Raw genomic sequence first — 21,750 nt, forward strand, 5'->3', positions numbered from 1 at the left:
TTTTAATTGAGTCTATTACAAAGTTGTGGTTTCTTGTGTATCAAGCATTTTCAGATTGTATTTGTGCTATTCAAAACCTTAACTAACGGCATACTGAGGGTAAAATCTATGTACATGATGTCTTTGATTCTCTTTGAGGTGCCTTATTCACTGTTGCAGTGATAATTTACCACAAGATTTTGTCAATATCCTATTTAATGCAAGAACAAATAATTTCAGAGAACTTTGTGATCATTTGAACTTTGACTTCCCCCCCTCCATGTTGATATTTGTCTTGCAGAATCAGGATCACTGAGGTCAGTGCTTAATAAAGAATCCCATTCACCCTTTGGATTGGATTCCTTCAACTCCAGTACAAAGGTTTCCCCACTAGCCCCGAAGCTGTTTAATAGCCTCTTGTTGGGCCCAGTGACATCTAGCAACAAAGCTGAAGGCTCCAGTCTCAGAGATCTGCTGCACACGGGGCCAGGAAAGCTTCCTCAGGTCCCATTAGACACAGGAATCCCCTTTCCTCCAGTCTTTTCTGCAGCTTCTACGGTAAATAATTTTGTATTCTTTCAATTATATCTGTTCTAGGGAAGAATTTTATGGTGATCTAATAGTTTTTATCTAAATGTTTTTACAGTATCTTATTCTTAAGTGTTGAAACAAATGCGACATCTCACAAAAACTCACCACCCCCACAAAGCTGTGGAGAATTTTTATGCTAATTGATAGTTTGTAGTTTGGTTTACTACTGCTGTGGAGAAGCTATTCCTTGCAAGAGACCAAGAAGGCAAGTTAAAGATAGCCTTTAAATTGTTTAATTGATAATCAGCATCCCTATAAAAGCTCATTTTAAATTCCACATCTTTAAAAATATTGCAAGAGCATACCACAGAAAAAGACAAAAAACAGTTCCTTAAAAAAACTTAAGTATGCTTGAAAAACATTTAAGGTAGAATATGAATTTAAGAATTTCAGGTGTAGTTGCTATTTCTGGATACGTATTCTAGAATCAGGATACTTTATTTCTCTTTAATCCATTTTGGAGGAAATAACCTTAAAAAACCCCAACTGAACAAATCAATGGTATTTGAAATCGTTAAAAAATCAATGGTATTTGAAATCGTTAAAAGCATTTAGTTTAAAAGAAGGATAGATTGTGTAGAATTTATCAAGGCTTAGTTCTTCTTGGAGAATACTTTCTCCAAAAGCTTAGGCAGATGGAACGAGGAGGATGATGAAATGGCTTGTCTCATAGCAGATTTTTTTTTTTCCCCTCTTTGTCAGATGGAACCCTAATAATGGTTCATGTTGTGTGTTTTTGGTAGAGAGAACTGTATGGGAAAATATGTCACCGCTACAGGAAAGTGAATCCAATAATACTCTGTCTCCTCCCCCCGCCCCCCATCACTGGGTACAGGCAAAGAAATCATGATCACTTGTTTTAAAGCAAGTTATTCCTTGAAGGCTTGAGGGGGCCTGTCTCAACTTGTATCTCTGTCCCTGCAACTCTGTGCATTCTCTCACCACATTGAATCAGATCTATCATGTAATGTATTTTTTTCACTTTCTTGACTTCTGCTCTTCACAGAGTAATTTAGATTTGAAAGAACTTGTGGGGAACTCTGGTCCAACCCCCCACTTGAATGCCTGGATGCTTAACATAGAATGTATATGAGCAAAACATAACTGAGAGACAACAGTTGTGTTGGTCAAATCAAGAGGAATGATTGCTGTTCATGAAGAGAATCATCTTGGTGTTTCTGGAGCACTGACATTCTGTTGTGAAGAGTAGTTAGTGTTGACTGTAATAGTTAAACTGCACATTATCTATTTATGGCCTCTAGAGAGATAGTGTAAAGGTACATTTTTAAGACCATCATAAGTGGATGATGTTATTGCCTAGTCTTACTTGCATAAGACAAGCTGTAGAAAACTGATATAATCCCAAGCAGCAGTACAGGTTGGGGTCTGACTAGCGGAGGTGTAACCCTTCTGAAAGGAGCCCAGGGAGGACAGCATGCTGAACATAGAATCATAGAATGGTTTGGGTTGGAAGGGACCTCCAAAGATCATCTAGTTTCAACCCCCCTGCCACAGGCAGGGACACCCTCCACTAGACCAGATTGCCCAAAGCCCCATCCAACCTGGCCTTGAACGCTGCCAGGGATGGGGCATCCACAGCCTCTCTGGGCACCCTGTGCCAGTGCCTCACCACCCTCACAGTAAAGAATTTCTTTCTAACATCTAATCTAAATCGATCCTCCTTCAGCCTAAACCCATTACCCCTTGTCCTGTCACTGCACTCCCTGATAAACAGTCCCTCTCCATCTTTCCCGTAGGCCCCTTCAGGTACTGGTAAGCCGCAATTAGGTCTCCCCGGAGCCTTCTTTTCTCCAGGCCGAACAATCCCAACTCTCTCAGCCTGTCCTCATAGGAGAGGTGCTCCAGCCCTCTGATCAGCTTCGTGGCCCTCCTCTGGACTCTCTCCAACAGCTCCATGTCTCTCCTGTACTGGGGCCCCAGAGCTGGACGCAGTACTCCAGGTGGGGTCTCATGAGAGCGGAGTAGAGGGGCAGGATCACCTCCCTCGACCTGCTGGTCACACCTCTTTTGATGCAGCCCAGGACATGGTTGGCTTTCTGGGCGGCAAGCGCAAATTGCCGGCTCATGTTGAGCTTCTCATCAACCAACACCCCCAAATTCCTTCTCCTCAAGGCTACTCTCAATCCATTCTCTACCCAGCCTGTAGCTGTGCTTGGGATTGCGCCGACCCACGTGCAGGACCTTGCACTTAGCCTTGTTGAACTTCATGCAGTTCACACGGGCCCACCTCTCCAGCCTGTCAAGGTCCCTCTGGATGGCATCCCTTCCCTCCAGCATGTCGACCACACCACACAGCTTGGTGTCATTGGCAAACTTGCTGAGGGTGCACTCGATCCCATTGTCCGTGTTGCCGACAAAGATGTTAAACAGTGCCGGTCCCAGTACTGACCCCTGAGGAGCGCCACTCGTCACTGTTCTCCACTTGGACATTGAGCTGTTGACCACAACTCTTTGAGTGTGATCATCCAGCCAATTCCTTATCCACTAAGTGGTGCATCCATCGAATCCATGTCTCGCCAGTTTAGACACAAGGATGTCGTGCGGGACAGTGTCAAATGCCTTGCACAAGTCCAGGTAGATGATGTCAGTTGCCCTTCCCTTATCCACCAACGCTGTAACCCTCTCATAGAAGGCCACCAAGTTTGTCAGGCACGATTTGCCTCTAGTGAAGCTGTGTTGGCTGTCACTTATCACCTCCTTATTTTCCATGTGCCTGAGCATAGTCTCCAGGAGGGTCTGCTCCATAATCTTGCCATGCACGGAGGTGAGACTGACCAGCCTGTAGTTCCCTGGGTCTTCCTTTTTTCCCTTCTTAAAAACGGGGGTTATGTTTCCCCTCTTCCAGTTGGTGGGAACTTCGCTGGATTGCCAGGACTTCTCAAATATGATGGAGAGTGGCCTGGCCACTTCATCCGCCAGGTCCCTCCAGACCCGCGGGTGCAACTCATCTGGTCCCATGGACTTGTGCACCTTCAGGTTCCTTAGATATTCTTGAACCTGATCTTCTCCTACAGCGGGTGGTTCTGCATCCTCCCAGTTCCTGCCTTTGCCTTCTGTGACCTGGGCAGTGTGCCTCGAGCCCTTGCCAGTGAAGACTGAGGCAAAGTCGTCATTGAGTACCTCAGCCTTCTCCATATCCTGGGTAACCAGGTCACCCATTTCTAACCAGGTCACCCATTTCATTCCAGAGGGGACCGACATTTTCCCTCGTCCTCCTTTTATCACTAACATACCTATAGAAGCTTTTCTTGTTGTCCTTGACATCCCTGGCCAGACCAATTTCTATCAGGGCTTTGGCTTTCCTAACCTGATCCCTGGCTGCTTGGACCGTTTCCCTGTATTTCTTCTAGGCTACCTGCCCTTGCTTCCACCCTCTGTAGGCTTCCTTTTTTTGTTTGACTTTGCCCAGCAGCTCCTGAACATGAGTCAGCATTGCACTGTGCAGCTGTGAGGGCAAACTGTCCTGGGCTGCATCAGGAAGCATACAGCTGGACCACATCAAGGAACATGATTATTGCACTCAGTGCTTGTTAGGCCACACCTGTAACACTGTTTCCAGTTTTGGTCTCCTCAGTTGAAGAACCACACTGAAAAATTGGCAGGGGTCCAGCGGAGTGCCATGAAGAATGACTAAAATGTGGGAGAGCTTGACACATGAAGAAAGGTTGAAGAAACTGGTTCTCTTCATCCTAGAGAAGAGATTGTTTTGGGGATCTGATCAATCTTACATCTAAAAGCTAGTTGTAGAGAATACGACGGTACTCCTTTCACAAGGATGCATGGTAACAGGGCAAGAGGCAACGGACACGAGTTGCTTCAGGGGAAATTCTATCTGGGTATAAGACAAAATTCTTACGTTACATTCTAGCGGTGGTATAGGCTGCCCAGAGAAGTGGTGTAATCTCCTTCCCTGAGAAGTTAAGGTTTGGCGTGGCCCAGCCTAGGGTAATTTAACCTGATTTCAACAGAAAGTTATACCAAATGATCTCTAGATCTTCCTTCTGACTTATACTCACTACAAGAAGGACCTTGAGGTGTGTCCAAAGGAGCTGGTGAAGGGTCTAGAGAACAAGTCTTATAAGGAGCTGCTGGGGGAACTGAGGTTGTTTAGTCTGGAGAAGAGGAAGCTGAGGAGACACCTTATCACTCTCTACGACTACTTGAAAGGAGGTTGTAGTGAGGTGAGTGTTGGTCTCTTCTCCCATGTAACAAGAGGAAATGGTCTCAAGTTGTGCCAGGGGAGGTTTAGACTGGATATTAGGAAAAATTTCTTCACTGAAAGGGTTATCAATCACTGGAACAGGCTGCCCAGGGAAGTGGTTGAGTCACCATCCTTGGAGGTATTTGGCACGTAGATGTGGTGCTTAGGGATATGGTATAGTGGTTGGACTTGGCAGTGTTAGGTTAACAGTTGGACTTGATGATCTTAAAGGTCTTTTCCAACCAAAATGATTCTATGAATTATACTTCATATTATATGAATGTACTCCGGTCTTCAAAAAGAGCAAGAAGGACAACCCAGGAAACTACAGGCCAGTCAGCCTCACCTCTATCCCTGGAAAGGTGATGGAACAGCTTATTCTGGAGGTCATCTCTCAGCATGTGGAGGAAAAGAAAGTTATCAGAAGTGGTCAGCATGGATTCACCAAGGGGAAATGATGCTTGACCAATCTGATAGCCTTCTATGATGGCATGACTGGCTGGGTGGATGAGGGGACAGCAGTGGATGTTGTCTACCTTGACTTTAGTAAGGCTTTTGACACTCTCCCATAGCATCCTTATAGGTAAGCTTAGGAAGTGTGGGTTAGATGAGTGGACAGTGAGATGGATTGAGAACTGGCTGAATGGTAGAGCTCAGAGGGTTGTGACAAGCGGTGCAGAGTCTAGTTGAAGGCTTGTAGCTAGCGGTGTGCCCCACGGGTCAGTACTGGGTCCAGTCTTAGCATATTCATCAATGACATGGACGAGGGGACAGAGTGTACTCTCAGCAAGTTTGCTGACGATACAAAACTGGGAGGAGTGGCTAATACACCAGAAGGCTGTGCTGCTGTTTAGCAAGACCTGGACAGGCTAGAGAGTTGGGTGGAGCGGAATCTAATGAAATTCTACAAGGGCAAGCATACAGTCCTGCACCTAGGGAGGAATAACCCCAAGCACCAGTACAGATTAAGGGTTGACTTGCTGGGAAGCAGCTCTGTGGAGAAGGACCCTGGGAGTCCTGGTGGACAGCAAGTTAAGCATGAGCCAGCAATGTGCCCTTGTGGCCAAGAAGGCTAATGGTATCCTGGGGTGCATTAAGAAGAGCATGGCCAGCAAGTTGAGGGAGGTTATCCTCCCCCTCTACTCTGCCCTAGTGAGGCCACATCTGGAGTCCTGTGTCCAGTTCTGGGCTCCCCGGTTCAACAGACAGGGAACTACTGGAGAGAGTCCAGCCGAGGGCTACAAAGATGATTAGGGAACTCGAGCAACTCTTGTATGAGGAAAGGCTGAGAGAGCTGGGTCTGTTTAGCCTGGGGAAGAGAAGACTGAGAGGGGTTCTCATCAATGCTTAGAAATATCTAAAGGGCAGATGTCAAGAGGATGGGGCCAGACTCTTTTCAGCAGTTTCCAGCAGCAGGACAAGGGACAACGGACACAAACTTAAACACAGGAAGTTCTGTTTGAATATGAAGAAAAACTTCTTTATTCTGAGGGTGACAGAGCACTGGAGCAGGCGGCCCAGAGAGGTTGCAGTGTCTCCTTCTCTGGAGATACTCAAAACCCACCTGGACGCGATCCTATGCAACCTGCTCTAGGGGATCCTGTTTTGGCAGGGGGTTGGACTAGATGATCTCCAGAGGTCCCTTCCAACCCCTGCCATTCTGTGAATATTTTTTACTGAATTAATATCTTCAGTTATGCTTAGTGTTTCATTTTAGATTGATAGCTCTGCATATGGTAAATTTTCTGTCTATTGAGCTTTAGTTTTAAAGAAGATGGCAAAATTGTTCCAGTAATAGGTGTTTTGCTGTGACTGTTCATTCAGCTTCCAGTCCCTGGGTTTTTGTGGGGGGGTGGAGGGGTGGGTTGGTTGGGGGTTTTTTGGTTTGTTTTTTTTGTTTTTTTCCTAGAACGAGCTCTTTGCTACCAGAAATCAATCACACCCCTGCCCCCTCCCACAAATGTCTTGTGAATAATGATCCAGTTAGTGTTTATCTTCTATTGAATATATGAAATATATTTAGTCTCTTAAGTATTTTGCTATAGGCAGGCTTTTTTTTTTAAGTTAAGAACACAATTTAAGATTGTGGTGTTAATCTCTTTCGAATTTGAAACATCCCTTGAGGAGTTTTAAATGTCCTTTGAGGAGCATGGATACCACAACCAGAGAGGCTGTCTACTAATAGTTCTATTAACGTTATACATACTGGAAGCACTTTCTCCTGTCTGTCAGTGTTTACTTAATGTTCCTGTATTCATCAGCTTACCTGTGCCGGGGTTGAATTCACTTTCTTGGTAATGGAATGAGGAAAATAGGGAAATAAAGTTAAGAAATCAATGAGGTTAAGAAAAATATGAAACATTTTTACTGTTGAAGTAGCAGAGTTAGATGACTTAAGTTTTCTATTCCATGATTGTTTGCTCTAATATTTTTCTAGATAGCCTGTAGCAGGTTATTTTAAGTTTTACTGTTGTAAAACAGGAGCATAGCTGTTTCTGTTCTTACTGGATATGTGCAGGTCTCTGAGTTGATTTGTTTACTGTTGCATGTTTTTCTGATAGCAAGATGTCTATGACTAAAATCTGAATGAGAGCAGATATGCATTAATACATATGCTGTTGCAAGACTAAACTTATCTCTGAATTTACATCTTCTAGGGGGCCAAAGGTAAAGCCAGCCTGCCTAACTTCTTAGACCACATCATTGCTTCTGTGGTGGAAAATAAGAAGACTTCTGATGCTGCAAAACGAGCTAGTAATTTAGCTGACACACAGAGAGAGGTGAAGGAAATGGTAATGGGCTTAAATGTGCTGGATCCACACACTTCCCACTCTTGGCTGTGTGATGGTAGACTCCTTTGCCTTCATGATCCTAGCAACAAAAATAACTGGAAGATCTTCAGGGAGTGCTGGAAACAAGGCCAGGTGGGTGATGACAAATAGCCAACCCTTACTGCTTATAAGTATCCTGAAACTTTAACCTGTACCTTGGTTATTGACAGAGCCATCCATAGTTTGGCCAATTGCTCCTGAGTCAATATGAGGAATGAAGATTTCAACTGTAGCGTTATAAATAGGGGACATAGTGGCCCTGTCCACTCCATGCTGTACTGACTGAAGCCCATGTGCCCTTGCACACTGAGCTTTTCTCAGCTTACCAGTATGAGGGTGTTTGCTGCAGCAGCCTTTTTAGTTGTGGTGTGGTTTGTGCTGAAGCTGCTCTACTACAGCCTAGTGGTGAATCCACTATGATTCCTGCATGCATCCTAGCATCTACTCTATACTTGATGCTTTATAGCCTTAGGAGAAGGTCCGTTCTTTCCAGAGCAGCATGTAAAGAATAACTTCTGCATGCAGTAATTTCTGCTAAATTTCTGCTGAAATTTTTGGGTGTACTTGATGCAATGTCTCATTCTGAGCCTACAGCCTGTGTGAACCCAAGTATTGTTTTGAACTCAGTATCTCGTGTATTGAGCACTCTCCTGGATTATCTGAGGGATCATCAGCCAGTTAGGCCTTCAGTCAAGAGACTGGACTTTAGACCTGCTGCCAGCATAGCTGCTTTTTCAGATCTCAGTCCATAGTGCTACAGCTTAGACTTCTCCAGAGAGTCATAAAGATTGGTCTAGTCAGACAAGCTGAATCTTAAAAAATGGATGAGTAGCTGCTGCTGCAGAGGAAGCACACCCATATCTCTAACAGAATACGATGTCCATCAGTGTTCAAATGGTGTTCTTGGCACTTGGTTCTGCAGCTACTTCTTACACCATTACCTTCACTGACTACTCAGAATTGAGACTGCTGGTGCTAAACAGTTATGTCCCTCATCATCTTTTCTGGAGAAGTCCTTGTTGTCAGCTGTTCTGCTATTATTGTGCTAATGCTTTTGGCACTCTTCATTCCATACTTGCATTTGCTCACAAGACATGCAGACTGCCGAGCTGTGGCGGAGGAACAGATCAGGCTGCGTGTTCCTCTTTTGGTGTTCGGGGTCCATTCCTGCCAGAAGTAGAGTGCTTTTCAAGTTAAGTTTAGCGTGTTCCATGGGACTGCACGTTCTCTGGGTCCCCTGGGCACAAGCATAACTAGCATGTAGCCGTGAGAAATGTGGAGAGCGTTGTGGCACCACCAACCACAGAGTTACCAGTTCCTGTTTCTGACTCCCCTAGCCAGCTCCTAGTAGATGGAAGAGGCTACTATGCAGTGCACTCTGACTTGTCTGACTAGAAACTTAGCTTGCCGCTGGTATTACCAGCTTTCACCCTAACAGCAGTTGTTGTCTTGTCCTGATATTTTTGGAGTGTACAGAGGTGTCTTATTTTTTCAGAACCTGTTGCATCTTTGAAGATGATTAGAATGCTGGAGCACCTCTCTTATGAAGACAGGCTCAGAAGTTGTGGTTGTTCAGCCTGGAGAAGAGGAGGCTCAGGGGAGACCTTATACCAGCCTTCCAGTACCTAAAGAGAGGGACCTACAGGACAGATGGAGAGGGACTGCTTTTCAGGAAGTGTAGTGATAGGATGAGGGGTAACAGTTTTAAACTGAAAGAGGGTAGATTTAGATTGGATGTTAGGAAAAAATTCTGTATTGTGAGGCACTGGAACACATTGCCCAGAGCAGTTGTGGATGTCCCATCCCTGGAAGTGTTGAAAGCCAGGTTGGATGGGGCTTTGGGCAACCTAGTCTAGTGGAGGGTGTCTCTACCCGTGGCAGGTGGGTTGGAACAAGGTGGTCTTTAAGGTCCCTTCCAACCCAAACCATTCTATGATTCTATCTTTCTGATTTATGAAGGATTTCAGATCATTCTTTTGCAGTGCTGTGGTGTCAGTCATCTGCCTGACTTGACAAAGAATTCCTTAGTTTCTGGTCAGTATACTCTGATAATTTTCTCAACCATCTCTGTCACCAAATAATACTGTCTGAGGAGGATCCTAAATGTTTTGGGAGCTACTTAGAAAAGATGTGCTTGTCAGTTTCTCTGCAGATGAGACTGATTAATCACCAGGTGCAAGATGCTGCACTTGGCCATGGGGTTCTTGACTGGTAACGAATCCTGAGAAACTCCTTGTGGAGTCTAGAGATGTGATTACCGATCTTCTGTCAGATGTGTAGCTTTCAGCGTGCGTCGCCTTCCAACTTGGTGCACGCTTTGAGGCTCTGGCCACAACTGTCATGCTCATGTACTATTTGTGATCCACTGTTTTAGGCTTCGCCCCAAGATGTGCTTTTGGATGACTTTGTCATTCAGAGGATCCCTTGTATAGCAGCAGACTGGGCGAGTCCCTTGCTTATTCAAGGATTCTGTAGTGATGTTGCACTCTAATTTCCTGCTGAAATGTGGAAAGGAATTTAACTGAGCCTCTCTCATTCTTGTACGAGGGAGAGCAGGTGACCTAGGCAGGCATCGCTGTCTTGACAAGGCTATTCTAAACAGAATTTCTTCAAGCAGAGGTTCTCTCAACAAACTCTGCTCTGTCACAGTTCTCCCTTGGCTGATATCCTCCTGTACATCCCAGGTGCACCTTTAAAAGTGAAGTCAAAGAATGTTAATTCCACCATCATTCCCCAAATCATCTTCCCCTTCCTATTTTGTGGTCAGGAAAAGGTTAGTTGGAAAAAACCTCTTGGCTACCCTCCCCAGCACAATAAATGCACACTGGATACTAGATCTGAGCCATATGAAGATTTTAGCCATGGTAGCATCCCAGATTATTAAAAGAGAAAATTCTTTCCCTGATAATGAATGCCACTCTTTCAGTGTCATGCAGAAAGAGCAATATTTTTCAACTCCTTTGTCTTAAAAATTGTCAGAAATAAGTTAAACTCTTGTCTTATCCCAGAATTCACTGGGAAACCATAGGATTTGACAGGCTGAGAGAGTTGGGATTGTTCGGCCTGGAGAAAAGAAGGCTCCGGGGAGACTTAATTGCGGCCTTCCAGTACCTGAAGGGGCCTATGGGAAAGATGGAGAGGGACTGTTTATCAGGGAGTGCAGTGACAGGACAAGGGGTAATGGGTTTAGGCTGAAGGAGGATCGATTTAGATCAGATGTTAGAAAGAAATTCTTTACTGTGAGGGTGGTGAGGCACTGGCACAGGTTGCCCAGAGAGGCTGTGGATGCCCCATCCCTGGCAGCGTTCAAGGCCAGGTTGGATGGGGCTTTGGGCAATCTGGTCTAGTGGAGGGTGTCCCTGCCTGTGGCAGGGGGGTTGAAACTAGATGATCTTTGGAGGTCCCTTCCAACCCAAACCATTCTATGATTCTATGATTATTTCTTTCTGGAGCTGTTCTTCAAGAGCATTTTACTCTCCTGAACGTGGCTGTTGCTCATCTGGGGATACTGTCAGGATTCTCATCCTATAGCAACCTGTTCTTTTCTGAGTTTCCGTGCTAGGCTTTCTCTTTTTTGAGATACTGAAGATTTGGGGTGGTGTTGGAGATTTTAATTTGTTTTCTCCGTGTAGTCTGAGAGCAGATCTGGCAGGAAATGTCTGCCAACCAAGTCTGCTATCCTTTTATCTTGCAGCCCTAGATGTGCTCTTCACTAGAGCGAGCATTTTCTTTCTTCCATCAGAAATTCTCTGCCTAAGAGCTGGAAGGGTTCTACTAGGTTAAGTAGATTTTATTTTTTTTTAAATTGTTCAAGGGGTCAAGTGAATACAGCAGGGATCAAAATTTGTCATTGTTTTCCTGGACTGAAGACAACTAGTACTTGGGATCGGTGTGTCTGCTATGTCATCTTAGTTTGCTGCTTGTCAGGCCTCACATTTGGGACGTAGTGGAAAGACTGCCAAAGTTTTTCTCTCACTCAGACATTTACCCTCTGCCGCTCTTCTGTGTTGGCATGAACAGTGCTACCAGGGAGACCTAGACAGTGTTAAGAGTGACTATATGGCTCTGAGTAGTGGTCAAGGCCATGGAACCCATGTGGTTTTCTTAATCCTGCCGGTAAGGGGCAGACAGATTATCGGATTCTGCGTGTCAGCCATTGTTTGCGAAGCTGGTTTCGACAACAGGGTTTTGGGTTTTATGATCATGGGAACCTCTTTGAGGATTGAGGACTGCTTGGAAGAGATGGGATCCATCTAAGCAAGGCAAAAGCATCTTTGCCAACAGGCTGACCAGCCTGAGAGACCTATAAGCCAAGAACGACAGCAGAGGGAGAGTATCACCAGTGATCAAGAAACGAATTAGTTGATTGGGTTGGCAAGCAAGCCATGTGGGGTGATGTGAACAGGAGAAATCTCATACTCGAGACAACAGGGATGAAAGATGTCCTCAAACATATGCACATAAGTAAGGAACTGTGTACATCACAGCATTGTGAGGAAAGCTCTCGTACTGCTTCTGGGAAATCAGCATAGCTGGGTACCTTTCTGAAATGCCTGTACAGTAATACATACAGTACAAGGAACAAACAGGAGGAGTTAGTGTGCAGTTGCATGGCCACAATCTCATTGCTATGACAGAGAAGTGGTGGGATAGCTCCTGCAACTGTAGTATGGCAAGGGATAGGTGCAGGCTGTTCAGGAAAGACAGTTCAGGAAGGTGAAGAGGCAGCATTGCTGTTTATGTGAGGGAGCAGCTGGAATGTGTGAAACTGCATAGGAGTGGATGATGAGCTATTTGAGAGCTTGTAGGCCAGGATTAGCAAGCGAACTGATGTGGGCAACCTTGTGGCAAGTATCTGCTACAGACTACCTGATCAAGAAGTGATAAGCCTTCTTCAGATAATTGGCAGAAGCCCTGTATTCACATTTCCTGGGCCTCATGGGACCACCCTGATACCTGCTGGAGGAACACCACAATAGGTCACAAACACTCCTGAAGTTTTATGGAGTGCATCGATGACAACGTCCTGACACAGCTTATCAAGGAGCGAACTTGGGAAGGGTGCTCTGCTGGACCTCATGCTTACACACAAGGAAGAACTGGTTGTTGATGTGAAGGTAAGGGACAGCTTTGACTGTAGTGACTACCAGATGGTGAGGTTCAGCTCAAGATCCTGAGAGGACGGAGCAAAGCAAAAAAGCAAGATCACAAGCCTGGGCTTCAGGAGAGCAGACATTCACCTTTTCAGATATCTGCCTGCAAGAATCCCCTGGGATATGGTCCTGAAGAGGGGCTCAGGAATGCTGTTTGAGTCGTGCTTAAGCTGCCTTGCAGCCTTCTGTGATGAGACAACTGGCTTGGTGGATGAGGGGGAGGGCACTGGATGTTTTTTATCTTATCAATAAGGCTTTTGACACTGTCATAATGTCATCAGACAAAGTGATGAAGTATGAACTAGAGAAGTGGACAGTGTGTGGATTTAAAACTGACTGAAATGCCATGCTCAGAGGGTTGTGATCACTAGCACAAAGTCCAGCTGGAGGCCAGTCACTAGTGGTGTACCGTAGGGGATCAGTATTGTGTTGAGAACTATTTAACATCTTCACTAACGACCTAGATGGGACAGAGTTCATGCACCCTTGGTGAGTTTACAGATGATACAAAACTGGGAGGCATGGCTGATACACCAGATGGTTGTGCTGCTATTCAGAGGGACCTGGACAGGCTGGAAAGTTGGACCGAGAGGAATCTCCTGATGTTCAGCAACGGAAGGTGTAAAGTCCTGCACCTCAGGAGGAATAACACCCTGCAACAGCACATGCTGCAGAGGCGGCTGGCTGGAAAGTAGCTTTGCCTGGAAGGACCTTGAAGGACACCTTGTCACCTGGAAGGACAAGGAGGTGACCATGAATCAGGAATGCATCCTCGCAGCAAAGAAGGGCAGCGGCATCCTGGGCTGCATTAGGAGGAGCGTTGTCAGCACGTCAAGGGAAGTGATCCTTCCCCTGGACTTGGCACTTGTAGAGGCCTCACCTGGAGTACTGTGTCCAGTTCTGGGCTCCCCAGTACAAGACAGACGTGGGCTTACTGGAGCAAATCCAGTGAAGGGCCACAAAGACGATTAAGGGACTGGAACATCTTTCATGTGAAGTGAGGCTGCGAGGGCTGGGACTCTTCAGCCTAGAGAAGAGAAGGCTTGGGAGGGCGTGGGTAGGAAACCTTATCAATGCATATAAATACCTGATGAGAGGGAATGAGGAAGGAGCCAGACCCTTCTAAAAGCAGCACCCACTGACAGGACAAGAGGCAATGGGCACAAATTAGACCCCAGGAAGTTCAGCCTGAACAAAAGAAAACACTTTTTTAGTGTGAGGGTGGTCCCTTCCAATCTAAATGATTCTGTGAGGTTTTTTTCTGAAGTTGACAGGAGTAAAGTAACAACCCCTTTTTGTTTACTGAAACCTCACTCTTCTGGAGTTGAAGTTTCATTGCTGTCTTCTAGAACTTAAAGGCTATGTTGTGTTATATTTGAAAACCAAGGCCATTTCTGTTATCCCCAAAGTTGGTTGTTGGTTGTTTTTTTTTTTTCTCCTCCGTTCATTTCTGAATGAATAGTTGTCCTCAGGAACTAGAATGGATACTAGTCCTGTTAGACGCCATCCAGGTGAAGTAGTGGTTAGCTACTGGACTGTTTTTAAGCAGCGTAACTTTGGACATGCTCGTCTATAGCTCTGTAGGTATCTTTGCCTAATGATACTGATACTACTAGAACATCTAAGGGCATCTGTGCTCCTCAGGGTGTTGTACTGAGCTCTTCATGTGAATAAACCCAGGATCCACCTTCAGATTGTTGTTAACGTATAGGGCACAGCTTGGAATCAGTTCAAACTTGCATAGACATGTGAACTGTCATTTGAACATAGGTAACAGTTACTGAATGTAGAGCTTTTCAGGTGGGATAGTCCATGTGCAAGTTCCGTTCATACCCTCTTTCCCTTTTCTCTCAAATTTTGTAACTCTCTAGAGATTGCAGGGTGAGAGGAACTGACAAGGTCTTGGCCAGTGTTGGGAGGATTGTCTGGCATACCTTTTCCTAGTATTGTTTGTTTAGTAAATGCCTTGAGCATTTATGGGGAGAGGCTGCTCAAATCTTGGTGTGGAATCTATGTACATGGTTAGCCTAAACATCTTAAAACCCCTTTTGCAAGTGAATAGCCGCTTTTCCGCTCCATGTTTTTTTACTAGGGAATTAGTGATGCTTCATGATTATGCATAAAGAATGAATGAAATTGTTTAAAAAAAATCATATGAGAATATGAAAATTTCATATGAGAAGGCTTTACTACAAATGCTGTTTCTAATGGTAGTTGCATTTGTACTTAAAAAAAGGAAAGGTGGTGAGACATGACACCCACTGTACTTCCACAGGTGGATTGACCTTGCCTGGCTGCCAGACCGCTACCCAGCCACTCTATCACTCCCCCTTCTCAATAGGACAGGGGGTGAAAATAAGGTGGGAAAATTTGTGGGTCACAATAAAGACAGGCAGATCACTTGGCAATTGCTGTCACAGGCAAAACAAATTCAACTTGTGAAAAAGTAATTTCATTTATTGCCAATTAATTCAAGTAGGATGGTGAGAAATAAAGACAAAGCTAAAAACATCTTATGCCCACCCACTCCTCCTTCTTCCTAAAGGCTCAACTTTACTCCTTCATCCCTGGCTCTGCTACCTCCTCGCCACCCCACGAAGTGGCGCAGGGGGGGATGGAGAATAGTGGGGGTTACAGTCAGTTCATAACACTTCGTCTCTGCTGCTCCTTTCTCCTCACGCTTTTTCCCTGCTTCAGTGTGGAGTCCTTCCCACAGGATACCATCATTCATGAATTGTTCCACCTTGGGGCTCTCTCCATGGGCTGCAGTCCTTCAGGAATAGACTGCTCCAGTGTGGGTCCCCAACGGGCCACAGTTTCTGCCAGAACACTTGCTCCTGCATGGGCTTCTCTCCAAGGGCTGCAGCTCCTGCCAGGAGCCTGCTCCAGTGTGGGCTCTCCATGGGCTGCAGCTTCCTTCAGGGCATCTCCCTCTGCTACAGTGTGGGGTCCTCCACAGGCTGCAGTGTGGATATCTGCTCCACCATGGTCCTCTACAGGCTGCAGGGGGGCAACCTGCTTTCCCCGTGGTCTCTTCCACAGACTGCAAGGGACTCTCCTCCTTCTTCTTCACTGACCTTGGTGTCTGCAGAGTTCTTTCTCTGACTTCCTTCCCCTCTCCCTCCCCCCACCTCCCAGCAGCTGCAGAGTTTTTTCTACCCTTTCTTATTATCACAAAGGTGCCACCAGTGTCAATTACGGGCTTATCTTTGGCCAGCGATGGTCAGGTGGAGCCATCTGTGTCCAGCACGGGGCAGCTCCCAGCCTCATCCCACAGAGCCCACCCCTGCTGCGAACACCTTGCTGCGTAGACTTAATAAGCTTGCCTTAGAAGTGGTATTGTATTAGACTTACTAAGGCAACTGCACATGGCCTGGAACTGAAGTTTGCTTTGACTCTGGTTATTTGTTTGATGCACAAAAACCAGACATTGATGAAAACAGATTTGTGATGTCTTTTGTATTATGGTAGCCAGGAGTCTCAGCTCTTAAGAAAGTTTGGGTGCATGTGTAAGAAATTTGGTTATGGTGGAGTAAGCATTCATCTTTGTATTCTCAGCCCGTGCTGGTATCTGGTGTCCATAAGAAGTTGAAGTCAGAGCTTTGGAAACCAGAAGCTTTCAGCCTGGAATTTGGAGATCAAGATGTAGATTTGGTGAACTGCAGGAACTGTGCCATAATTTCAGACGTGAAAGTGCGTGACTTCTGGGATGGCTTTGAGATAATATCTAGTAAGTAATATCTATGGCTGACTAGTTTAATTGAGCAGTCTGTCTTGCTACCTTTAACTCCTCCTTTTCCACTTATTTTCTCAAAAAATAAAAACCAAACAAAAACAATAGTTAAAAAAAATCCACATAGCTATCAGTCTTACCCAAAGAAGCCATTGCTCCTTAGATGTAGCACATTCTAGAAAATATTGCTGAAGATTAGGGCAGGGCTACCCAAGAAAACTTCATCTATACTACAGTGTGTTGGTGTGTGTTACTTTCATGTGTCAAAAGATGATCCCTTTCATGGGAAACTACTTTTTGTTTTAACTTTCCTCAATGAAATTAATCATCAGTTAGTTACCATTATTAAGACAGTAACTGATTTGACTGCCCTTACTCTCCTTCCAACCTCAATGTTTATTGTAAAACTAAAGGGAATCCGTAGAGCTAAAACAGACTGAGCCTTTTGATACTAAAATTCAGAGTTGGTGGGATACATCAAATAAGTAAACTTGGCATTGCAAGTTTTTTTATAGTAGATTATCTGCAAGTACAATACAAATACATGTTTATATGTATTATGAATAGCAATGCTGTATGCATACCTCATGTGATAACACATTACTTAATGTTTGAGTTCTTTGAGAAAACCTTTTGTCAAGTGTGGATGTGGAAGCTAGCCAGTTAAAATTCCTGGGGATATAACTGGTCAGATTAAGGAGCTTCTGAAAAGCAGAGTGCTCTGTTTTAGATTGTATATACTTAGATCAGAGTGGTCTTATATTTACAGATATTAGAGCTGTAACAGTTCATTGCAATGTGCCTGATCTTAGTGTATATAAAACATTTTATGTATTTATTGCTATGTGCACGTAGCAGAAATGGTAAACTATTAGATGACTTAATGGAATGTTTGTTCAACAGCGAACAAAATGATAAATTTGTAGACCAAGAATATTCTCTTCTCTAGTCATTTTCCAGTGAAAGAGCTCCCAACTTTTGACTTGTTTTTATAAGGTTCCAAGTACAGAGTCTCGTATTTTGTACTGTCAAATTTCTTACTATTTCTGTTATTACTCAGAAATAAATTGCCTAGAAGGATATAACAGTGTGGTATTTCTGTGTATTAACAATAATTGAGAAACTTCACAAATTCCTCACTTTTGTGTTAGGGTCATTCATGACAATAGTAAATTTGTATGGGTCAAATTATCTTTGAGAAATTTATTTGTAGTTTGTGTCCAAACAGATATGCTCCTTGCAGCAAAATCAGCTGCTGCCTTTCTTTTAGACAATGCCTTTACCACACTTTATATGAGAAATCTTAGTGATCTAGGTTGGAAAACTTTATCACTTTTGCTAGTTTTTTTAAAATACATTTTATTTAGTGTTTTTCAGTCATGTGCAATCCCCAGTTTAGAAGAGTATTATTTGCTACTAGTCCAGAGATTTCACACTAACTCATATGAAAACTCTTTGCAAATTACGTAGTGACACTTGACTTCTCTGCATTATATGAATTCTAGATTTCTCAAATATGTGGCTGGTTCACCCCTCCCACACACACACACACTCACATTAAGTTATTGAAGAGACGTAGAATAGCCACTGAATTTGGAGATGGTATTGAGAAAATCCCTTAATATTCCATGTGATACTTCAGTTAATTTAAATCTTGTGCTGTTTATTTCTAATATCTTTGAGTTCCAAGTGGACTTTTGGCAGGTCGAACTTTTTGTTTTGATCCTTCTTAGACCTGCTTTTCTTTGCTGATCAGATATTTTCTGGGTTTTGTCCAGTTTCATGTAATTTGTCAGATCTGTATGTTTTCCTCCAGGTAGTTCTTCACTGTGTCCTTTCTGAATAGCCTTACTGCAAGTTTCTTCTCCTTGTTTGGAACAAAGATCCTTAATGAGTTCAAAATCTTGAATACATGAAGTTCTAAAACATCTTTAAATTCAAGTCCTTGAGCTTCTCAGTTCATTTGCCTCTCTAAAATCCATAGCTCATCAAAATCTGTTTTCTTTAAATCGATCACTTTGGTTTACATATCTGCAGTTCTTAATTCCTTTAAATTTCAATATTTTTATTTTTTTTTATTGCAAACTAAGGCTGTCTGTAGTCTGTTGATATATAATGCAAATGTGATTCACAGGTCTCCAAGTCCTTGTTTCCTACATATGCTTTCTCTTTTGGTGTTGTCAGCAGCTCTGCTAGGTCTGGGTAAGATCAGTTGCTTTTTGTTTGGCTGACAGTCCTTGGTAAGGTAGGAAGTGGTGAATGATGTTAATTATTTTCTGGGCAAAAGGGGATGTGAGGGTGTCAGACTGCAGTACATCCTGTATTCCAACTGATGGCTTCATGTAGAGTTGTGAAGAATCTGGTGGAAGAGTGAACTTTGTTCCTCTCTAAATGTTATGCTTAGTCTTCTAAGCTGCTGCATGTACGACTTCCAGATATACTCTCTTAGCCATTGTAACATCTGAGGCAAAACAGCAGTTGCTGTGGTCAGTGCTGTCATACTGTACATCCATTGTTGCGTTCGTAATGTCATCTTTCTGTGCTACCAGCTTTCTCTGTTACCAATCAGGACTCACGTACAAGTCTTGAAGTGAAGAACAAATGTTTGAATTCGGTACCCTGCTAATTTGAGTGCCTCCAGCAAAGAATTTAAAAAACTAGAGGCTGTCTTCTTCAGTAACCAGCTGCCATTTAGCTTTTTTGAGTGTGGTACCATGGGTTCATGCTTTATACTGAGGTTAGGGATGATTTCTGAGCATGAACCAATAACTTTAATTTTACAGAAGCATCACTTCTCTTGAAATCAAAGATAAATCTCCCTTAGGCTTTGGTAAAGTAGTAAGGCAGAATGCTTAGGAAAGGCTAGTTTTCAAAGTTGAGTAAAAACTATCCTAAAACTTAGAAGCTGTGCAAGATCTGTCAAATTTCTGCTGTAGTTAATGATATGTATATCTAATTGTTGAACTGTTGTTTGGTCATACTATAATAATGCTTGGAAGCCCAAAGAAAAATCAGGATCCATTTTGCTGTGCGATGTAAGACATCTTGGTGCAAAAGACTTACAGCTTAAACAAGATAATGGGCTGTGGTAAAAAGATACTGCATGAAGAAATCTTAATTTGTTTCTTGCAGAACGGCTCAGGTCAGATGATGGTCAGCCAATGGTACTAAAGTTAAAGGATTGGCCTCCAGGGGAGGACTTCAGAGATATGATGCCTACAAGGTAAGTAAACCTTAGTATTAATGCTTACAGGGCTGCTGTAGGCACTACAGGCAGAAAATATGCCTTTTTTCTCTTTTGCTCTCTAGGTTTGAGGACTTGATGGAAAATCTTCCTCTTCCTGAATATACCAAGAGGGATGGCAGACTGAATTTGGCTTCTAGGCTGCCAAGCTACTTTGTCCGTCCTGACTTGGGTCCCAAAATGTACAATGCCTATGGTATGTGAGAATAGTTCTGCAGATGTTGATTTTTGTGACTCTCTATTACACTTAGGGCATATGCAAGGCTATGGCATTAATCAAAACTCAGTGTGTATCCTAGAGCACACTGTCATTTTTTCAATTGGTCCTGTGATCTATTCCTATGCTAGTCTTCTGTCAAATGTGCCCTTTTTTGCCTTGTGATTTCCAAAAGATATACATATAAGTTTGAAAACAATTATTATTTAATACATATAATAAGCATAATACCAATCAGGGCTCAAAGAGAGTTAATATCTTTTTGAGACCAGTTGATACATTTGAGGGGAAAATTAGCTAGCTTCTGGGCAATTCGATCTGTGTGTTCATGTTTCCAAACAGAGATGCAGTTTTCTTCATCCATGTCTAACAACACAGACCACAGTTCACATGCAAGACAAAACTGTAACCATGGTCAGCTACCTGAATTGGATAGTTTTGTCCTCTTAAGACTGTAATTATATAGTAGCTAAACAGCATATAAATGGCAGAAACCCTTGTCTGAACACATACCAGTAAACTTTCAAATGATTGTCAGTGTAGCAGAGTGTGGAGGATATATGAACAATTAATGCATGTTGTATCAACTTGAATTACTTCAGTTCCTGAATGTACTGACTTTGAGGTCATGGCCAAACGCAGGTTTTGGAGACTTTTAATTTAAAACAAATGATTGTTTAAGTTCCAGGATACTTTTAAATAACTGATTGATTTGGAAGTATGTATTTTTGCAACAGTAAAGTAAGATAAATAACATTTAAAGTAGTCGCTCTTTATATATACTGAAAAATGTGCAGTGATACTGATAAGGGAAAAGTTGCAGCCATCTTGCAAAGCGAGTACGTGGAAGCAAACTTACCCTAATGTAACTTCTGTAGTTCTCTCTGAATGTTTGAGACAGGGGTGCGGGGTTTTTTAAGGTTTTGCATTCCAATTATCAATATAACTACAGTAACAACTCATCTGAGGACATGAAAGATCTTTATTGTTTCATCTTTTTTAAAAAATGTTTTAGGTTAGTAACCAAATGCGGATTAGACTTAAGCTGTAAACCAACATATTGCAGGTCTGAGAAAGCATTTGTGGGGTTATTTTGGGGTTTTTAGCAGTATCACAAATAAGAGTTAAAAAAACAGGGGTTTGTGAACTTAGACAAATTGAGTTTGTTCAGTATTTAACAGTATTCAGTGTTTTGGTTTATGTGTTATTTGACATGTAAATTGAGTAAGAAGGCTGTACACCAAAGAGTTTACAATATAATCAAGTTTATATTTATACATGAGTGCAGTGAGAAGCCAGGTAATCAGTGACAGCTAACTTGTCTTTCTGTATTGCTAGTTGCTAGCAATGAATGGAATGTATTGATTTTGTTGAATTTATCTTAAATGTCAAAGTTTTCTTTTCCTTTATTGCAGAGTTTGTTGAAGGAGTGTTGACGGTATTTTTTTAGCATAGAATGTAACCCTGTACTATTTGATCCTTCTCAGATGTATAGATCTTGGTCAAAAAAAAGTACTGTACAGTGAGTTGAGTTCCTGTCCCCAGAAGCTTATATTTTAAATACAAAAGAGATAAATACAATGGTGATTCTAAAACATAACCAGTAGTCTTGTGGTCATACTTACATTAATGTTTGCCAATACAAAGATTTTTCAATCTTTTAATTTTTTTACCCATGTTACTTGATTGAGGAGATGTTAAATCAAAAGTAGAGAGAGTGAGTGCTATTGAAGGGTCAGAGGAAGAGAGAAGAATGTGTTATATGAGGTGAAAGAATTAA

General features: G+C 43.1%; 1 protein-coding gene across 3 annotated transcripts in view; it reads left to right on the top strand.

The window, feature by feature from the left end:
- KDM3B (lysine demethylase 3B) overlaps positions 1-21,750 on the top strand; it is a 72,032-nt gene that overhangs the window by 44,240 nt on the left and 6,042 nt on the right. For 2 of the 3 annotated variants that reach the window (XM_075766479.1, XM_075766480.1), the window contains exons 15-19: positions 281-537; positions 7,450-7,716; positions 16,335-16,506; positions 19,642-19,732; positions 19,819-19,949. In XM_075766479.1, the coding sequence (XP_075622594.1) occupies positions 281-537; positions 7,450-7,716; positions 16,335-16,506; positions 19,642-19,732; positions 19,819-19,949 (918 nt within the window). The remainder of the gene's footprint in view (positions 1-280; positions 538-7,449; positions 7,717-16,334; positions 16,507-19,641; positions 19,733-19,818; positions 19,950-21,750) is intronic. The other variant, XR_012837736.1, reaches the window with a different exon arrangement.

Source organism: Balearica regulorum, chromosome 14 (genome assembly GCF_011004875.1).
Source record: "Balearica regulorum gibbericeps isolate bBalReg1 chromosome 14, bBalReg1.pri, whole genome shotgun sequence".
Lineage (NCBI taxonomy): Eukaryota > Metazoa > Chordata > Aves > Gruiformes > Gruidae > Balearica > Balearica regulorum.